Source organism: Hyaena hyaena, unplaced genomic scaffold (genome assembly GCF_003009895.1).
Source record: "Hyaena hyaena isolate Hyena2069 unplaced genomic scaffold, ASM300989v1 scaffold_1598, whole genome shotgun sequence".
In the NCBI taxonomy this organism is placed as follows: domain Eukaryota; kingdom Metazoa; phylum Chordata; class Mammalia; order Carnivora; family Hyaenidae; genus Hyaena; species Hyaena hyaena.
This window is the reverse complement of record NW_024082232.1, coordinates 74,412-91,344: the sequence shown is the minus strand read 5'-3', so window position 1 is coordinate 91,344 and position 16,933 is coordinate 74,412. Positions and strand designations below refer to the sequence as shown.

General features: G+C 40.2%; 3 protein-coding genes across 5 annotated transcripts in view; 1 reads left to right on the top strand and 2 right to left on the bottom strand.

Annotated features, from left to right (window-relative positions):
- The window catches only part of STXBP4 (syntaxin binding protein 4), a 165,537-nt gene extending 161,479 nt beyond the window's left edge, over positions 1–4,058 (bottom strand). For both annotated transcript variants that reach the window (XM_039224324.1, XM_039224326.1), the window contains exon 1: positions 4,000–4,058. The gene's annotated coding sequence lies outside the window, so the exon portion shown is untranslated. The remainder of the gene's footprint in view (positions 1–3,999) is intronic.
- A 56-nt stretch (positions 4,059–4,114) lies between these two features.
- On the top strand, positions 4,115–11,795 carry LOC120226129 (cytochrome c oxidase assembly protein COX11, mitochondrial). The gene is made up of 4 exons (XM_039224329.1): positions 4,115–4,527; positions 7,664–7,819; positions 10,190–10,315; positions 10,702–11,795. Exons 1-4 carry the CDS (start codon positions 4,165–4,167, stop codon positions 10,882–10,884), a joined length of 828 nt encoding a protein of 275 aa, XP_039080260.1. The 5' UTR covers positions 4,115–4,164; the 3' UTR covers positions 10,885–11,795.
- A 133-nt stretch (positions 11,796–11,928) lies between these two features.
- The window catches only part of TOM1L1 (target of myb1 like 1 membrane trafficking protein), a 48,121-nt gene continuing 43,116 nt past the window's right edge, over positions 11,929–16,933 (bottom strand). Inside the window, exons 14-16 of one of the 2 annotated variants that reach the window (XM_039224328.1) lie at positions 16,667–16,748; positions 12,832–12,896; positions 12,271–12,356 (exon numbers count right to left, since the gene is read on the bottom strand). In XM_039224328.1, the coding sequence (XP_039080259.1) occupies positions 12,833–12,896; positions 16,667–16,748 (146 nt within the window). In that variant the 3' untranslated portion in view covers positions 12,271–12,356; position 12,832. Of the gene's footprint in view, positions 12,357–12,831; positions 12,897–16,666; positions 16,749–16,933 lie in introns of both variants that reach the window. The other variant, XM_039224327.1, reaches the window with a different exon arrangement.

The following is a 16,933-nucleotide window of genomic DNA, read 5'->3' as shown; positions in this document are numbered from 1 at the left end:
TCCAGCTTAGACCCAAACTGTAGGTCAGCCAGGGTTTAAAAACTGAGGGACAAAGTATTCCAGGAAAATGTCTTGAGGCAGCAACATAAATCTGGGGTGTTTACAGTACACAAAGAAGTGTGGCCAGAGCATAGTGAACGCAGGGAGAAATAGTAGATGCAGAGAGAACAGCAGAAGCAGACAGGGTCTACATGACCTAGGGTCATAGCGGCCGTGGTAAGGAGCTTGGAATTTTGCTTGATATTATTTCATATACCCTGACTATTTATCAGAAGACCTCAATTTGCCTTTTGCCTTGTCTCTGACCTTTTAGGGCTCTCTGCTTTTGCATTTTCCCTGATTTTCTGCCTCTGTCTTTAACCCTGCTTAGCCCAGATAAGCTTATAAGACTTAAGCCTGAACTATGTCAAAATGTCATTCCATCTACTTGAGGCAAAGGGTCCTTATTTATTTGTTTGTTTATTTTTGAGACAGAGAAAGACAGAGTGTGAGCAGGGGAGGAGCAGACAAAGAGAGACACAGAATCTGAAACAGGCTCCAGGCTCTGAGCTGTCAGCACAGAGCCTTATGCGGGGCTCCAACTCACAAAGGGTGAGATCACGACCAGAGCCAAAGTAGGATACTTATCCAACTGGGCCACCCAGGTGCCTCGGGGCAAAGCATCCTTTTAAAAGCAGGGTCTTATCAGACTGCACAGGTCTCCTATCCATGAAACTGACCCTGATCTTGATAAATATTATTTTTAAAAGTGTCTTCTGTAGATGAATAGTTTCTGTTTCGTTTCACCTGATCTGTCAATTATATAAGCCTATTCAAGATCTTTTAAATGGAGTAGCTCTTCAAACATGTGGCTTAAAGGAAGCTGCCAGGAAAGAAACTAGAATATCAAGACTTAGTGAGACAACTTCATGCCATCACTGTGCACAATCACTGGAAACATCTTATTCTCAGGCAAACTACAATTTATTAGCACTTAGTATTTATTGAAATGTATTACTCTTCCTCTTTTAGGTAAAAGGAAATTATTGTAATAAATAGCAACCAAATAAATAGCTGTTTGCTAGGTGTTTCACATTGCCAAATGGATCTAGAGGTTTCATTAGGCAAATAGCTAAGAAATGCAGCTCAGTGACTAACATATTAAGATTTAAGTAATAAGTTCCTTAATTTATGTGATATATAAAAATACTAAAAAATGTACTTACAAACCCAAATTTTAAAATAATACATCTTTACAATCTTTAAGTCTTCAGGGCATCTGGGTGGCATAGTCAGTTAAGTGTCTGATTTTAGCTCAGGTCATAATCTCACGGTTCTTCAGTTCGAGTCCCACATTGGGCTCTGTGCTGACAGCTCAGAGCCTGGAGCCTGCTTTGGATTCTGCATCTCCCTCTGTCTCTGCCCCTCCCCCTCTTGCACTCGGTCTCTCAAAAATAAATAAACATTAAAAATTTTTTAACAAACAAAAAAAAATCTTTAAGACTTCAGAAAGCCTGAAAACCAAAAATCAGATAAAACATATAACTATCAAATGGTATCTATTTTTTTCCCTTTTCCCTTCTTTTCCCCTCTTTTCCCCTTTCACCCAATTTACTCACCCTCACCCCACAAAATAGTTTGTATAACGACAATTCTACCTATCATGTAAAATTGAACATGATCATAGCTAACTAGCAAGGGTTCACAAGGTTTAATTACTTACTGCTAAAGAATAGTATTACACATTAGAAGTGCCAAGTCTGAAATGTCAGTCCAGCCCCTAATATTTTAAGTTTATAATCAACACCTCTACCTGCAGAACACGGTTGCACTAACCTTGCCCTGAGGTGTTCCTATTCCATTCACCACAGAACTCATTACTTAGCATTAGTTATCATGATGATTTATGCAATATCACAAGTGCACTCAGACTCACGAGAATTATAGCTAACACCATATTACTACCATCGAGATTACTGGACCTTGGAAGGGAATAGTTTCATTTGCGGTTACAAAACAAAACAATAGATCCCAAGAAAAAGACACTGTTACTGACATATTTATACTGCTACCAGTTGCTACATGAAAGAGGTGCCTGGAGAAAAAAAAAAATGGTTGAAGGGAATGTACTGTTGGCTTCAGTGACATTATTGTTTGCTTGGGGTTTGTGTCTATATTGTAAGAAACTTCATAGATTACAGGTCTTGTCCTGAAAAAGCTGACAATCTGGTATAGGAATTAAGGTAGAGAGAGATGAAAAAGATTTTCAGATGTAGCACAATACAAATAAATTTAAAGAATCACAGCATCTTGAAGTTTTTGTGTCGGAAGAGGAAAGAGTCAGAAGGTACTCGGATCTCACTGGCTTTGCAATTTTCTGGCCTTGTGACTACAAGTTAATCAATTACTTATCCTCTCTCAAGGTGACCATCATTACTCACTGCGATTGCCTCCTAATAGCTCTACTTCCACTTTTGCCCCCCTCCCTTTCATCTCTTCTCCACAACATAACCAATGTGTTTTTTTAAAAATGTGAATCAGATCCTATCACTTATATGTGTCAACCTGAATTCTGCAATAACTTCCTATTACTTTTAGAATAAAATCCAAACCCTTGGACAGGGCTTAAAAGGCTCTGTATTATCTGGCTCCCATATACCTGTTTTGACCTTATTTCCTATGAGTTTTCTCCATGCTCACTATGCTAAGAACACGCTGGCCTCATTTTTGTTCTTTAATGCTATCTAGCTCTTTCTTGCCTCTGGGCCTCTGCGAGACTTGGAACTGCCTGGAACTGCCGTTGTGTAGGCAGTTCCTTATCGTGTAAGACTAGGCTCCAATGTCACATCTTCAGAAAGACGTCACTCGGCCCTTTTCATCATTCTTAATCACACTATCCTATTCTATTGTCTAACTGTACTGATTGTTATCTGAAATTCTCTCATTTATATATCTGTTACTTGATTACCTCCCAGGTCCCTTAGGAGAAAGTACACTTTATAATAAAGTAGTGATTCATGCTTGACTTTCTCGGTGCGGTAGCGTCAGTAGGTTGAACAAGGTCTGGTCCATGGAAAATTGCAAAAAATAAATGCTTTTGTTAAATAAATGTTATCTAATACCAATTTTAATAAATCAATGTTACTTAAATATGTCTCACGCTTTCGGTCTCCTCATCCATAAATGGGGAATAATCCTACCTGTGCCAGTCATTAGAAATAGAGCTTAACGTCTACTAAATTTTTACTGTCTCAGGCACTGTGAAAATCACCTTATTGCAAACTCTTATTTATGATTATGATATTTCCACTTTATACATAAGGCCACCATGTCTTAGGTCAAATAACTGGCCTAAGGACACAAGCCCATGGTGGGGCGCAGGTATGACCCCAGAGCTGCCAAACCTCAGAATGCGGGCTTTTACTCACTACTTTACAGTTCCTAGAAAGAGGCTTCCTTCCATTACAGCAAAATCAGGCTGTGCCCTCAGCCCTAGTTCGTTCGTCCTGTGGGTCAAGTGAAGAGAGGTATTGCATCCCCCATGGGGTTCTTTTCCAAGATGAGCATCCTCATTTCTTTCGATCCTTCCTTTTTAAAGGATCCTCACATCTTGGTCACTCTCCTCGGGACAAACTCATTGGACAACGTCTTTCTGCCCCAGAACTGGTCGTTTTAACCAGACAACTGGTTAAGAGGCATCTGAGAAGCCGAAGCCAATTCCCAGGGGGGGGCGAGAAAACGCAGACGGGTGAGCGTTGTGCGCTGTGAAGAACACAGGCAGGCTTCCTGGAAGAGGTGATCCCTGAGCTCAAGTCCCGGGCAGTAAACAGCGACCAGCGGCTCAGGGCCGCTAGGTCGAGACAAAGGGTGGTGGAGTTTAGGCAGATCAGGGGCACAAGCCCAAATGGTGATGCGCTTGCACGCGGCGGAACGCAACCTGTTTTCCTAAAGAGAAGTTAGCATAGGCACTGGAGAGAAGCACAGTGGGAGGAACACTCATGAAGGAAAACGCGAACTTACCCGTAATCTGGCAACCCGGCCTCCGTAGCCCGACTGCAAGCGCAGCCACCTGAGGAGTCCCGTAGCCAAAACAGCGGCACGCTCATCCCAGATGTCGCGAGACTGAGCTGGCCTCGCGAGATCTGGCCGTTCTTCCCTGACGTCCTGAGCTCTCTCCCGGGGGCTATGGGAGGGCTCTGGCGTCCCGCATGGAGGCGCGCTGCCTTCTGTGGCTGGCGCGGGAGCCAGCCTGGGTCCCCGACTTGGGTTGCGGAGAGGGTAGAGGCATATCTCAGAGTGGGAAGAATTGGGACAGGAAGTGGTGAGAGGGGGCTGAGGTGGCTTGGGACATGGAGGCGTCCAAACCCGGCCCGGGACCTGGCCCTGCAGCCGCCGCGGCGGCCGAAGAGCACGAACCCTTTCACGCGCGCGCAGGAGGAGGACTGGCGGCGTCGGAACAAGACGGTCCTCACGTACGTGGCCGCGGCCGCCGTGGGCATGTTGGGGGCATCCTACGCCGCCGTGCCCCTTTATCGGCTCTATTGCCAGGTAGGCGCCGGCGCCGCGCCCTAGGCTGTGCCTTCGGGAGGGGGCGGCGGTGCAGGACAGCTCCCTGGACAGCGATCCCTCCTCCGTGTCGTGCTGCAGGGATGTCTGCCGGTTGTCCACCAGAGAGGAAGCAGGCTTTAAACGGTGATTTGCCCAAGCTTACCAAAAAAGTTGCTGGCAAAGTTACAAGTAGAATCCAAGCCCCTTTAGTGATCGTGCTTATAACCGACCACACTGCAGACTGAAATTCCCTATCTCTGAGCTACATCGCCTTAAAGGGCTGCAGCCTTTATACTCTGCCATCCCCAACCTGCCGGTGCCGGTATTACCCTCTTGTTGCTCAAACACGTGTTCGCGTTTAAAATGTAAATTCCATTAGTACAGTCATTCTGTGAACCGTGTATGGTTTGTGTGCGAAGGTTAACTCTGGAAATGGGAGTATGCTTGTAATGTGGGCTTACACTGGGAGTGGCGTTTAATCCATACACAGAGGCGGCCTTCACTGCTAGTATATGACTGTCTTGTGCTTACCCAGGGCTCTCTTTAAGATCAGAAACCCTAATGCAGTTGTTCTTCAAGTGTGGTTCCCCGGAGGACCAGCGTCACATCACCTGGGAACTAGCTGCACATTCTTGGATCAAGTTGCAGAGCTATTGAATCAAACTCCGGGGGGGTGGGGGGGGGTGGGGCAGCAATCTGTGTTTTAATAAGTCCCGTAGCCGATTTTGATGCGGACTAATATTTGAGGACCATGTGCAAAGCCACACTTTTATTTCATGTATCTTCTCCTTTGCTGCTTTGGCTGGTCATTAGGACTATTTAGTGGAGTTTCTTTAATAAATATGTTAGGGCTCCCTTAACCTACAAATACCGATTAGGAGGTCTGGGTAGGGCCCAGGAATTTCTGTTTAAAAAACATCACAGGTTAGAGCTACACATTGGGTTTATTCACTAAATGATAGTGGTTCTCCAGCTTTGTTGTGGTGGGAATCATCTGGAGAGCTTTGGAAAATCCTGACATGCGGGTCACATCCCAAACCACTTAAATCGGAATGTCTCGGAGTAGGAGTCAGGCATTAGTAATTTTTTAAAGATTCCTCAGGTGATCCCAGTGTGTAACAGTTTGGGAATCATTGGCTAACTGCTTTTTTCCTGCCAGTATCGTTAATGCCTGTTTTACTTGCCCTGCCCTTTAGGAGATTAACTTGCCTTTATTTCTTACAATAACTAAAACAAGTCAAAAGGACGTTTCAGTCTTCTAATATTGGCATTTATGTGGGATTGCAATAGTTTGATTCAGGAGGATGAGTGCAGAAATGTGAATTAGTTTTCATCAAATGGCAGCCTGGACCTAGCATGAATCCCAGAACTAGCAATTGGTTAAATCATAAGCAGAACTGAATACAAAATACCAGGTACAAAGCTCTGAGAACCATGAGGAGGAAGGGGTCGGCTTTATTCTTCAGGGAGTATTTAGCAATATCTGAAGACATGTTTGGTGGTCACAACCTGGGAGGTGAGCAGGGAGGGTGCTACTGGTATCTTGTGGGTAGAGGCCAGGGAGGCTGCTTGCTAAACACTCAACACTGTGCAGGACAGACATTCCCTCCTCCCCAGACCGGAGAATTAGCATGCCCTTAGTGCCAAAGCTGCGAAACTCTGCTTTAAACTAGAGTGAGTGACAGTATTTTTGTATGTGTGTGCAAATGTAGAGCAAGGTAGGAAAAACAATTGTAATTTGTAATCCTAAACTTCAGTCAACTTGGATGTTAAATTTCCAGAAGAGCATCTCTTTCACTTTTGGAATTACAGAACTTTAGAGCCCAAAATAAGGAATTATATAAACAATTTAATCCAGTGACCTCATTTTATGAGTATGGAAAGTATAGTCTCCCAAAAGTAAGATGTATTTAGTTCTTGGAGCTAGTTAGTGGCAGAACTAGACCAGAGCCCAGGAAATATTTCCATTGTCTTTCTCTGTTCTTATTTCTCTTACTATCAAGCTTGCAAATTTGAAGAATCTATATTCAAAGACTGCCTGTCAGAATACATTAAGGAATCTTTAATCAAGTGATTCAACTTCTTCAGGAGTTACATCTTAAAACTTAAGCATTATAGCCCTCTTGGGCAGAATTTACTTACTAGATAAAGATAAAAGGCTTGCCCCCTAATGCATCTTTGAAGTTTCTAATGTAATTCAGTAATGTTGCGTGGCAGTTGAGTTCAGTTAGGTGACTTGTGTAATAAATGGAAGATAGTAATACTGTATTTTTCTGGGAGTCTTCCCCTAGCCTCAAATTTGGTATTTTTTTCCTAGTATAGTAACAGATTAATTATCCGGAGACCAGAATTCTGGCAACCTCACGCATCAGAAGAATGATGACCCTGGAAGTAAGGATTTTTTTTAAAACAACTCTGATGATAAGGAGATAATCGCAATGAAGATAGGCAAGAAGAGTCAGGCACAAATTATCCTGATGTCTTAAGGTTCGTTGATTCAGTGGCCAAAGGGATCAGGTTCTCTGATTAACGGATATTCATAAAAGCTGTACTATACAAAGTAGTACAGGAAAAAATTACAGAAACATTTATTAACATGGCAAAATACTTGTGATGCTTGAGAAAAGCAGAATACAAAAGTGAAGCTACAAACTATGCCATAAAAGTTATGATATGGGAAAGGATCAGACAGGACTGTGAGTAATGGAATTATTTAAATAGTTTCATTGAAATGATAGGGTCATGGGTAACTTTTACCTCTATTAATGACTGATAGTTTATATAAAACACTGGCAATAAAGGTAAATAGGTTTAATGAAAAGTTAAGCTAAAATTCTGAGCTGTATTACCATTGGTGAGTCAGCTTTCTTCCAAATGACTCATTTTTTTTTATTTTTTTTTTACTGTGTCCAGTAACCAAGTGATTACTGAAAGAAAAAATGACTATAACAAATATAGGCCCTTGACACCCCAGAGGTGGTCAAACCATTGATACATTCATAGGAAATGGTGACAGTATGTAAACTGGGCTCCTACTAGATTATTAAATTGTTTTTAAGACTTTGTTTTTATCCAGTAATCACGTGTATTGTTTAATGTATTATACTTTAACATTCTTAATACCTTTAATACCTAGACTACTGGTCTTGGAGGATCAGCAGTAGCAGGTCATGCATCAGACCAGATTGAAAACATGGTGCCTGTGAAGGATCGAATTATTAAAGTCACCTTTAATGCAGATGTGCATGCAAGTCTCCAGTGGAATTTTAGACCTCAGCAAACAGAAATATATGTAAGTGATTAAAGTAGTTATGAAAATATTTGTGCATTGTAAAAATTATTTCATCACTTAAACTGTTTCACAATTTAGGAAACTCATGTAAATATAATCCCAAAATATAATCCCAAAATACTGATACTCCATTACTGTAATTCTTTTATACTCAGAGACTACTTTTGACAGTGCCCTATCTTAATGTAACAGAATATACTTTAAGTTATATGATACTGTAGTAAAAGTTGGTTTGGGACAATGGAAAATGTCCTCAGTTTTTATCAGAGTCGTATTAAGAGTTCACTAAGAAATTGTGTGGACAGTAATCTTGAGGGTAGGAGCAGCTGTGATGCCATGTATAGCATAGCATCAGGTAGAGATAAAGGAAACAAATTGGAAATTATTGGTAACAATGAAAAGTAGTGTACTGATTTTTTAAAAATAATTTATTTATTGTGAGAAGGAGAGCGCACGCGGGAAAGGGGCAGAGAGGGATGGAGAGAGAGAATCCCTAGCAGGGTCTGTGCCAATAGTGCAGAATCCTACGTAGGGCTTGATCCCAGGACCCTGGAATCATGATCTGACTGGAAACCAAGAGTTGGAGTTCACCAACTGAGCCACCCAGGTGCCCCGAGAGGGATGCTTTTGATATAAATTAGTAAACTGCTGCAGCACATGGGTGGCTTAGTTGGAGAAGTGTCTGACTCTTGATTTCAGCTCATCACCTCATTGTTCCTGGGATCAAGTCCTGTATTAGAATCTGTGCTGAGCGTGGAGCCTGCTTAAGATTCTCTCCCTCCATTTCTCTTCTCTCCCTCCGTCTCCCCCTCCCTTCCTCCCCCTCTCTTTCCTCTCCTCTCCCCCCAACCCCACAGCTCTTCCTAACTCACTCACATGCTTTCTCTCTCAAAAAAAAAAAAAGAATCCCTGTCTCAGGGCTCTTGGCTGGTTCTGTGGGTGGAATATGTGACTCTCGATCTCAGGGTTGGGAGTTCAAGCCCCGTTTTGGTGTAGAGATTACTTAAAAATAAATTTTAAAAAAAATGTGTGTATCTATACACACACGCACACACACACACACACATATTCTTATCTCTTAAAAATGAGAACCTTTGAAGTAACCATAATAAATAGTCGTGTTCTACTTCAGAAAAGCTCTGCTTTAAAAGTTTCCTTGGGGTGCTTGGGTGGCTCAGTCGGTTAAGTGTCTGACTTCAGCTCAGGTCATAATCTCACTGCTCGTGATTTCGAGCCCCACATTGGGCTCTGTGCTTACAGCTCAGAGCCTGGAGCCTGCTTTGGATTCTGTGTCTCCCTCCCTCTTTGGCTGGTCCTCTCCTGCTCACACTGTCTCTTTCAAAAATAAATGTCAAAAAAAAGTTTTTTAAGTTTCCTAAAATCTTGACTAACTGGACTCCTAGAGGATTTAATTGAAATTATTTCATGAGTGGAGGAATAGCCAGAAAAGCTTAATTGTGACGCTTATTGGGAAACTCTTATAAATCTTGGGTGTTCCTCCACATTACTAAATATGACTGAATTCTTCAATGATTAAGGGTTTCATAGGTTATGATTTTGAATGTTACTTCTAATTATATAGTAGTGTACAAGATATTGGTGTCTGAAATGGTACAAAGGACAGAATCCTTTGGAAATTTATTTTTTTAAAGCCTCGCAATTTTTTCCAAATGTTTAGTTTTGAGAGAGAGGGAGTGCACGTGAGCAGAAAGTGAAGTGCAGAAAGGGAGGAGGATAGAGTTTTCCAAGTGGGCTCTGCGTTGATAGCAGAGCCCCAAGTGAGGCTCAAATTCATGAAACTAGAGATCATGAGCTGAGGTAAAGTCTGATATTTAATCGAAGGAGCCACTCAGCCGGCCCTAAAGCCTTGCAATATTTAAAAAATCTGTTCTCTCAAAAAGTAAGTATTAGTCCTTTATGGTTAAATAATCTATTCGGTTAGTTTTACTCTGGTTAGAAATTCAGTTTACTCTGGTTGTAAGTGGAGTTTAATGTTAACGTCTTAAAAAGAATCTATGCTGGTCATATAATGATGTTTAGGTATGAGTGTTAAGTCAGGCTTGGGATATGATAGACTTGGCTGTCCTTGGACATTTTAAATAATTTGCAGTTCATTGCTTGAAGACTTCAGATATACAAACAAGAGGACAGTCCACAGTGATGAGGAGAGCACTGGTCCTTCACGGACGTAGGCAAATAAAATTTAAAAACCAGATGTCCATAGGTAGTATTCAGTTTATTTGGCTGACCTTCAGCATTAGTTTAAAGTATTGTGGTCTTGAGGGATAGGAAAAATAGTGACTAATGTAGTAAGGAAAGGAGGAGCTGTGAGATTTAAAGTATTGATAATGTATGTTTTTCTTAAAACAGGTAGTACCAGGAGAGACTGCACTGGCGTTTTATAAAGCTAAGAATCCTACAGACAAACCAGTCATTGGAATTTCTACATACAATGTGGTACCATTTGAAGCTGGACAGTATTTCAATAAAATACAGGTATAGTTATATGGAAACTTATATATTTTCATCATATTCCATAAACTATTTAGTACTAAACTTACTGCAGTGTTTTGTAGAAACTAATTTCTGAAAATTCGTTTCTTCTAAACATCAAACTTTTCTTCCATTGCTTATAGCAACTATGGTTCGTTACTGACACAATGAACTAAGTGGTATCTGCTTTTAACTTTAGAATTTTAACTTTAAAGCAAAAGTCAGTTAGATGAAAAGATAATGTCATTCTGTCACAGAATTAGATTATATTTAATTGTATTTTTTCATTATAATATTAATTGTAGTATGCTCACTAAAGCCAAGAAATGAACTATCGTTAAGATTTCTATTCTAACAGAAACTAAACAAATATCTTTTTATACTTCTAGTGCTTCTGTTTTGAGGAACAAAGGCTCAATCCACAAGAGGAAGTAGATATGCCAGTGTTTTTCTACATCGATCCTGAATTTGCTGAAGACCCAAGAATGGTGAATGTTGATCTCATCACTCTTTCTTATACTTTTTTTGAAGCAAAGGAGGGACAGAAGTTGCCACTTCCAGGCTATAATTGAAGTCAGCACCTAAGTCCCTTCAGATTTGTGATTTTTGAAAAATCACGTATTCAGTCTTCTCAGGGGAGAAATACTTTAATGTAAAACTTTTTAAATATACTGTGTTTATTTTTTTCAACTAATTTACCCTGTTTAAAATTGAATGAACAGTTTCAGCTGTCATAGGGAATCCATAGGCCCAAATTGAATGTAGGACTATTCGAAACCATAGAGTTTGATAGGGAATATTCAAAGAAACTCCTTTGTTTCTTAAATAAGTAGGCACGGACTTCAGTTTATTAGCTCTTCATAGCAGTGAATACTTTTATTATTCCTGGGGTTGTTTTAGGCTCTAGGTCATAACTTCTGCCTGTTTTTGTTATGTCTAAAATAGTTGGTGACTACTTTCTTTTATTGTGAATCGTCACTATTTTAAAAGCTCACAATGAAAGAGGTATCACGGAGCCCTAGGCTGCCCAGAGATTACATTCTAATTTCAAATTTGACTCTCTTTTTCCTTTAGGATCTAGGCCTATTTTATATTTTGAGTACTGACTATTTTGAAGTTTCAGCATCACGAATATGAAATAAAACCCATAAGTATATTTAGTAGGATTCTAGTACGATTTCCTGTGACAGTTCAAGTTCCTGAATGTTAAAATGTAAGTGTGAACTTATTGACATCAGAAGTTCTATGAACAGACCCTGTAAAAAAGATGTATTAAAGTGTTTTAATAATTTATCATTGTAATTTATGACATAAACAAATGCACATTTTATTCTGAATGCTTTCCAGTAGCGTTTGTTTCAATTAGAAATATTACTTGCAGTAAAAAGGGGAGAAAAAGATCATTTAGTATTATAAAGAATCATATGTAAAGGCAACTCGATACAGAGTCCAGTGACCTCTTCATGGTATCTGAAATATACACTACAATCATCAAGGCTTTTACAAGTCCTGATTCTAAACAGGTAGTAAAAAAAAAAAAAAAAGTACAAATTGACTTTTACATTCAACTTGAGTTAAATGAAGGCACTCAATAGTTTTCATAATTATTTTGTAATAAAATAATCTTTATCTACTCTTACCACAGCAGTGTGAGGATTTCTTTTCTAAATGTAGGAAGGCCTGTGAAGCCCAGGATGTTATAATTAAACCCGTTGGCATCGGTACAATGATTTTTTTTCTTCTGATGAAGTTTAAGGTGAATATAGGTTATAACCAAGTTGTTTCAAAATAAAGCTTAAGCTGTGGTCAGGAAGTATAAAAGTTGCTCTTCTGTTACTGCAGAGGAGTAATGTTCCACCATGTTTCTGATGTGCTGTAGGTCTGGTCTTCTGGGCCTCCAAGCTGCATAGGGTCTACCTTGTAGAGAGGTGGCACCTCTAAATGCAGGTAATGAGCTAGTCACCCACTTCCACCCAGTGTAAGAAGACAGCGGCCTCCAGCCTTTCCTTCTGTTTCTCCACTCCTGGATAAGGAGAGTCACAACCTAATGCAGAAAGGTGGGAATGTATTACTTCCATGGAGGAGGGTGTGGGGCATAAACAAGGTTAATGGGTTACTGGTGGCCACGCATTCATTACTAAATAAAACGGGATGACTAATACAACAAATAGGCGGAGTCCAGGCCTACCTGGACAAGCAATGAGTGGGTTCTACCACTCATTAACTATACATAAAAGATACAGGTCTAGTTCAGTGCTACGAAGTCTGTGTTGATCATTATTTTTGTTAGCATTAATACTTCTATACCGTAAATCAACTTCTACATTCTAAAGATTATTTTTAGGTAATGAGTTTACAGAGATTATATTTCATCATAATTTGAGATGAACTTTTGTACTAAGATTACACTCAGTGTCAGACTCAGATGGCCTTTACAAAATGTAAATACTAAACATATAGTGACAATCACACAGGAATTCTGTGGAATGGGGAGTAGAAGTTGTGTCCTTGAAGTCTACCTCAACAGTCACTTTCACTTTGAGCTCCTTTCTGGTGACGAACGCCAATTTCTTCATAAAGAGCTCTGAAACAAACAAGCCATCATGGCAAAAAGGTTACATATCATTTTCAAAGTACTACTTTGGCTTTAACTGCCAACACCTTAACTAAAAATCTGGTGCGGTGCTGTTTTAGGTATTCAGTCTGTATCAGGGAATAAAAACAGATCTCTACCCTGAAGCTTACATTACAGCTTTCTTAGAGCCTAATGCTGTAATTCCTATGCATCTTATAAATATATGTATCTCCTATAACCAGTTCATTTTACCTGTAACTTAATGAAAAATGTGGCTCAAACTTGAACAGTTTCCTTTCTGCTTATTAAAAAGAAAAGCAAAAATTATAGTTTTTCCAGGATTTAAAACGTTTAAAAATGTTACTGTTATTATAGTCCAAACTCCTGGGGCACCTTTAGCTCATAAATGTCATCTCTGCACCTCGTTTATAGTAATTTATGACACCGTTCTGTTCTTCATATACATCTTAAATAGGGCTGTAGCGAGAAAACATCTATACCTACAAACACAATGTTCACAAATACAGCAAGACATGGCTAGGGAAGAAAAAAATCTAAAAATCACAGCACTACAAAGCCATGTTCACCAACATCATGAGGCCCCAGGATGGTCCAGAAATTTTAATGGGTTTCCACAAAACCATTTCAACTCCCTTTATTCCTCAAATCTCTGGTCATCTTCCTCTCTCTACTCTTAGTGAGAACTATCACTTCTAAATAAATTAAATGCCTTGGTATAGAAACTTCATCTCCCTATCACCGCATCTTCGAGTCTGTCTTCCACCTGCACCACCATCTGCCTCTGTGAGCCTCCCTACCCTCTAGCTTCTCACACGTTACTACTTAGTCATCCTCCTTTCTACCACATCCTAGCCCTCAACATTCGCACATGCTCCAGCATCTCCCATTTTCTAAAATAAGGCCATATTAATCCCAGGTCTGCTTGGAGTAATCATTTTAGTAATCCCCTACCTGCCAAGCCGCCTTCCACCATCCCTTCATGTGAAATTGCCAGTGTCATCTACACTTACTATCCCTACTTCCTCTAATACAGTAAAATCTGGCTATTGTCCCTGTCAGTCTAGCAAATCAGCTTTTACACCGATTTCCTACTACTGAATCCACTGTCTAGTCTTCAGTCCTCACCTAGCCCTCTCAGCCATGTTCATCACAGTCACGCACTCCCTTCTTGCTTCCAAGATGCAATTTCCACATCTGGTGGTAGGTTCCCCGCTGCTGTCTTTTGCTCTTCATTTGTCCATTTCCTTCAACGTGCCCAAACTCTCTCTGCTTAGGGTCTTTGTACCCATTGTTCCTGGCGCCTAACAACACTGATTCCCAAACTTGTCACCAAACAGATGCAGTTCTCAACCTTAATGTCCTTTCCTCAAGCTCCCTCCAGCCCTCATTTAAGTTAGCACTTACTGTTACAAACTTTCAAGTCACCATATCCTTTCATACCATTACCACAAACTATAAATATATGTTTGCCTGCTGATTTCTTCCTCCACACTAGATTAATCTCCATGAGATTGGGGGGGGGGGCGGTTCTTGTTCAGCATTATAAATTAGGCACTAATCATTGTCCCTGGCACAGTGTTGAAGCATCTGCCAAATGAATGTGTATACATTTATGTATACAACTTCATAAATATTGTACTTGTCCAGCTAAAACAAATTCTGAACCTAGGGTTCATAGACAACCAGATGTGAAAATTCCACAAGTTTTTATATAAGATTTTGTACTTTTCCTTAGGGAGAAGTTCCATGTATTTCAGGTGACTTTCAAAGGAATTGGGGGCACCTTCCCCCTCAGAAAGTAAGAACCACAATGGTAGAGAATTCCAAAGCTTCACCTCTCCAATTTCTCTATTCTCTCACATTAAAAAAAATTTTTTTTTAATGTTTATATTTGAGAGAGTGAGAGAGACAGAATGTGACTGGGGAAGAGGCAGAGAAAAGAGGGAGACAGAATCTGAAGCAGGCTCCAAACTCTGAGCTGTCAGCACACAGCCTGACACACAGGGCTTGAACCTGCGGACCATGAGATCACGACCTGAGCCCCAAGTCAGATGCTTTGCGTACTGAGGCACCCAAGCACCCCTCTACTCTCTCACATTTAATATCTGTTGCACTGTCATATCTATTGACCACAATTTTCTAACTAGCTAGAATATATTAAACTTCACTTCTTGTTTGGATGCAACTTGATTTCTAATTTCTTAAGCTACAAATACATTCAGTGATACTTTATCAAGCGGAACTTAGGGAAATTTTGTAATCTTAAATTAGTAAAAACATTCTTAATGAACTCCTTTAACTCTGTTAAAATTCATAAATTATTCTAAAATGGATCGATAATCAGTGGTATAAAGCCAGTGGTCAGGGGTGCCTGGATAGCTCAGGTGGTTAAGCGTCCGACTTCAGCTCAGGTCATGATCTCAGTCTGTGAGTTCAAGCCCCGCGTCAGGCTCTGTGCTGACAGCTCAGAGCCTGGGAGCTGCTTCAGATTCTGTGTCTCCCTCTCTGTCTGCCCTTCCCTCGCTAGCGTTCTGCCTCTCTCAAAACTAAAATAAAAACATAAAAAAAAATTTCTTTTATATAAAACCAGGGGTCAAAACCTCAAATGCTTACACATGCCAGGCAGATCAAATAAATGGGCGAGGAGGGCCATTTGGGGTACAGTGAACTGCACAGTGTACCTTGTCTTTAAGGAAGCAGCTACTCTTCAGCCCCAACCTATTGCTAGCATATAAAACACTGCCATCGCCCTAGTATCAAAAGAATCCAAAGTCCAGAGTTATGGGTTGTTTTTTTTTTTTTTTTTTCAAACAACATCTCAGTTTTTAACTTTCGGCAATTAGTTTTTAAATGCATGGTTTGAATTCCACATAGGTCAAACAAAAGACAGCTGTAAATGAGATATTGCCTAAAGGCTGCCTGTTTCTGAACAATGGTTTCTATAAACTTGCTTTAATAATTTTGGGGGTAACTGTCATTCAAAGTATATTAAAGCTCTAACGAGCCTGCCATCCCATAAATATTCATAGACACTCCACCAATATAAATCATAAAATAATGGTACTCTAAGGATTTCAACTTGAAAAGACACACTTACATGAATCCACTTTAAGCACACTGTCAACATATTATGAAGACTAAAAACAAGTTCTTATTTGCGATTAGTCAAAGAACAGTTAAAATAATCCATCAATGCAGTGTTACTTATGTCACCAATCAGTGAATATAGTGTTCTTTTCAAACTCGAGAGAACCTTTCTCCCAAGGCATCTATAAGGAATTCGTTAATGCACATGAGGGTTCCAGTTATTTCTTAAGGTGCAACTCCAGCATTTTCATGTTTTAGTCACAAGGCTGAGCACGCTAAGACCATTAAAGCAAAAGTCTCCAGGGGCACTTGGGGGGCTCAGTGGGTTAAGCATCCAACTTTGGCTCAGGTCATGATCTCATGGCTCATGACAAGCCCCGCATCATGCTCTGTGCTGATACCTCAGAGCCTGGAGCCTGGTTCGGATTTGGTGTCTCCTCTCTCTTCTCCAACACCACTCACACTCTGTCTCTCTCTCTCTCTCTCAAAAAATTATTAATTGATTAATTACAAAAAAGAGCAACAGTCTCCATAAAACCTCAGAAGTCATTTTTAATAAGATCATTAATTTCTGCCAAGACCTAAACAAAGTTAAATGTACAACCAAGCCCCATTTAGCTGTTACCAAAGGGAACCAAGACAAAAAAATAATCATTTTGTAAATGACTTACTCTGTAGTGACAGCAGGAGCCAAGGGATCAAACTCCATTACCTCGTAGTAATTGGGTGGCTGGAGATCATTCTCTGTCATTGCTTCAGGCAAAACAAAACAAAACACCCACCAGTAAACACACACAATTAATAATCTCTTTATGATTCTGACTTCAAACATGAGACCCTGCAAAACACTGACAGCCAGAAACTAACACAACTGGTGTTCTAATGCTCCTCCCAAGCACAACAAGGATTTCCAAATTTCAACTAAAGATCCATTTCCC

Coding starts and splice junctions, on each gene's coding strand:
- LOC120226129 (XM_039224329.1), top strand. CDS start 4,165: ATGGGAGGGCTCTGGCGTCCCGCATGGAGGCGCGCTGCCTTCTGTGGC. Junction 4,528..7,663: donor TTTATCGGCTCTATTGCCAG/GTAGGCGCCGGC, acceptor TTTAATACCTAG/ACTACTGGTCTTGGAGGATC. Junction 7,820..10,189: donor CTCAGCAAACAGAAATATAT/GTAAGTGATTAA, acceptor TTCTTAAAACAG/GTAGTACCAGGAGAGACTGC.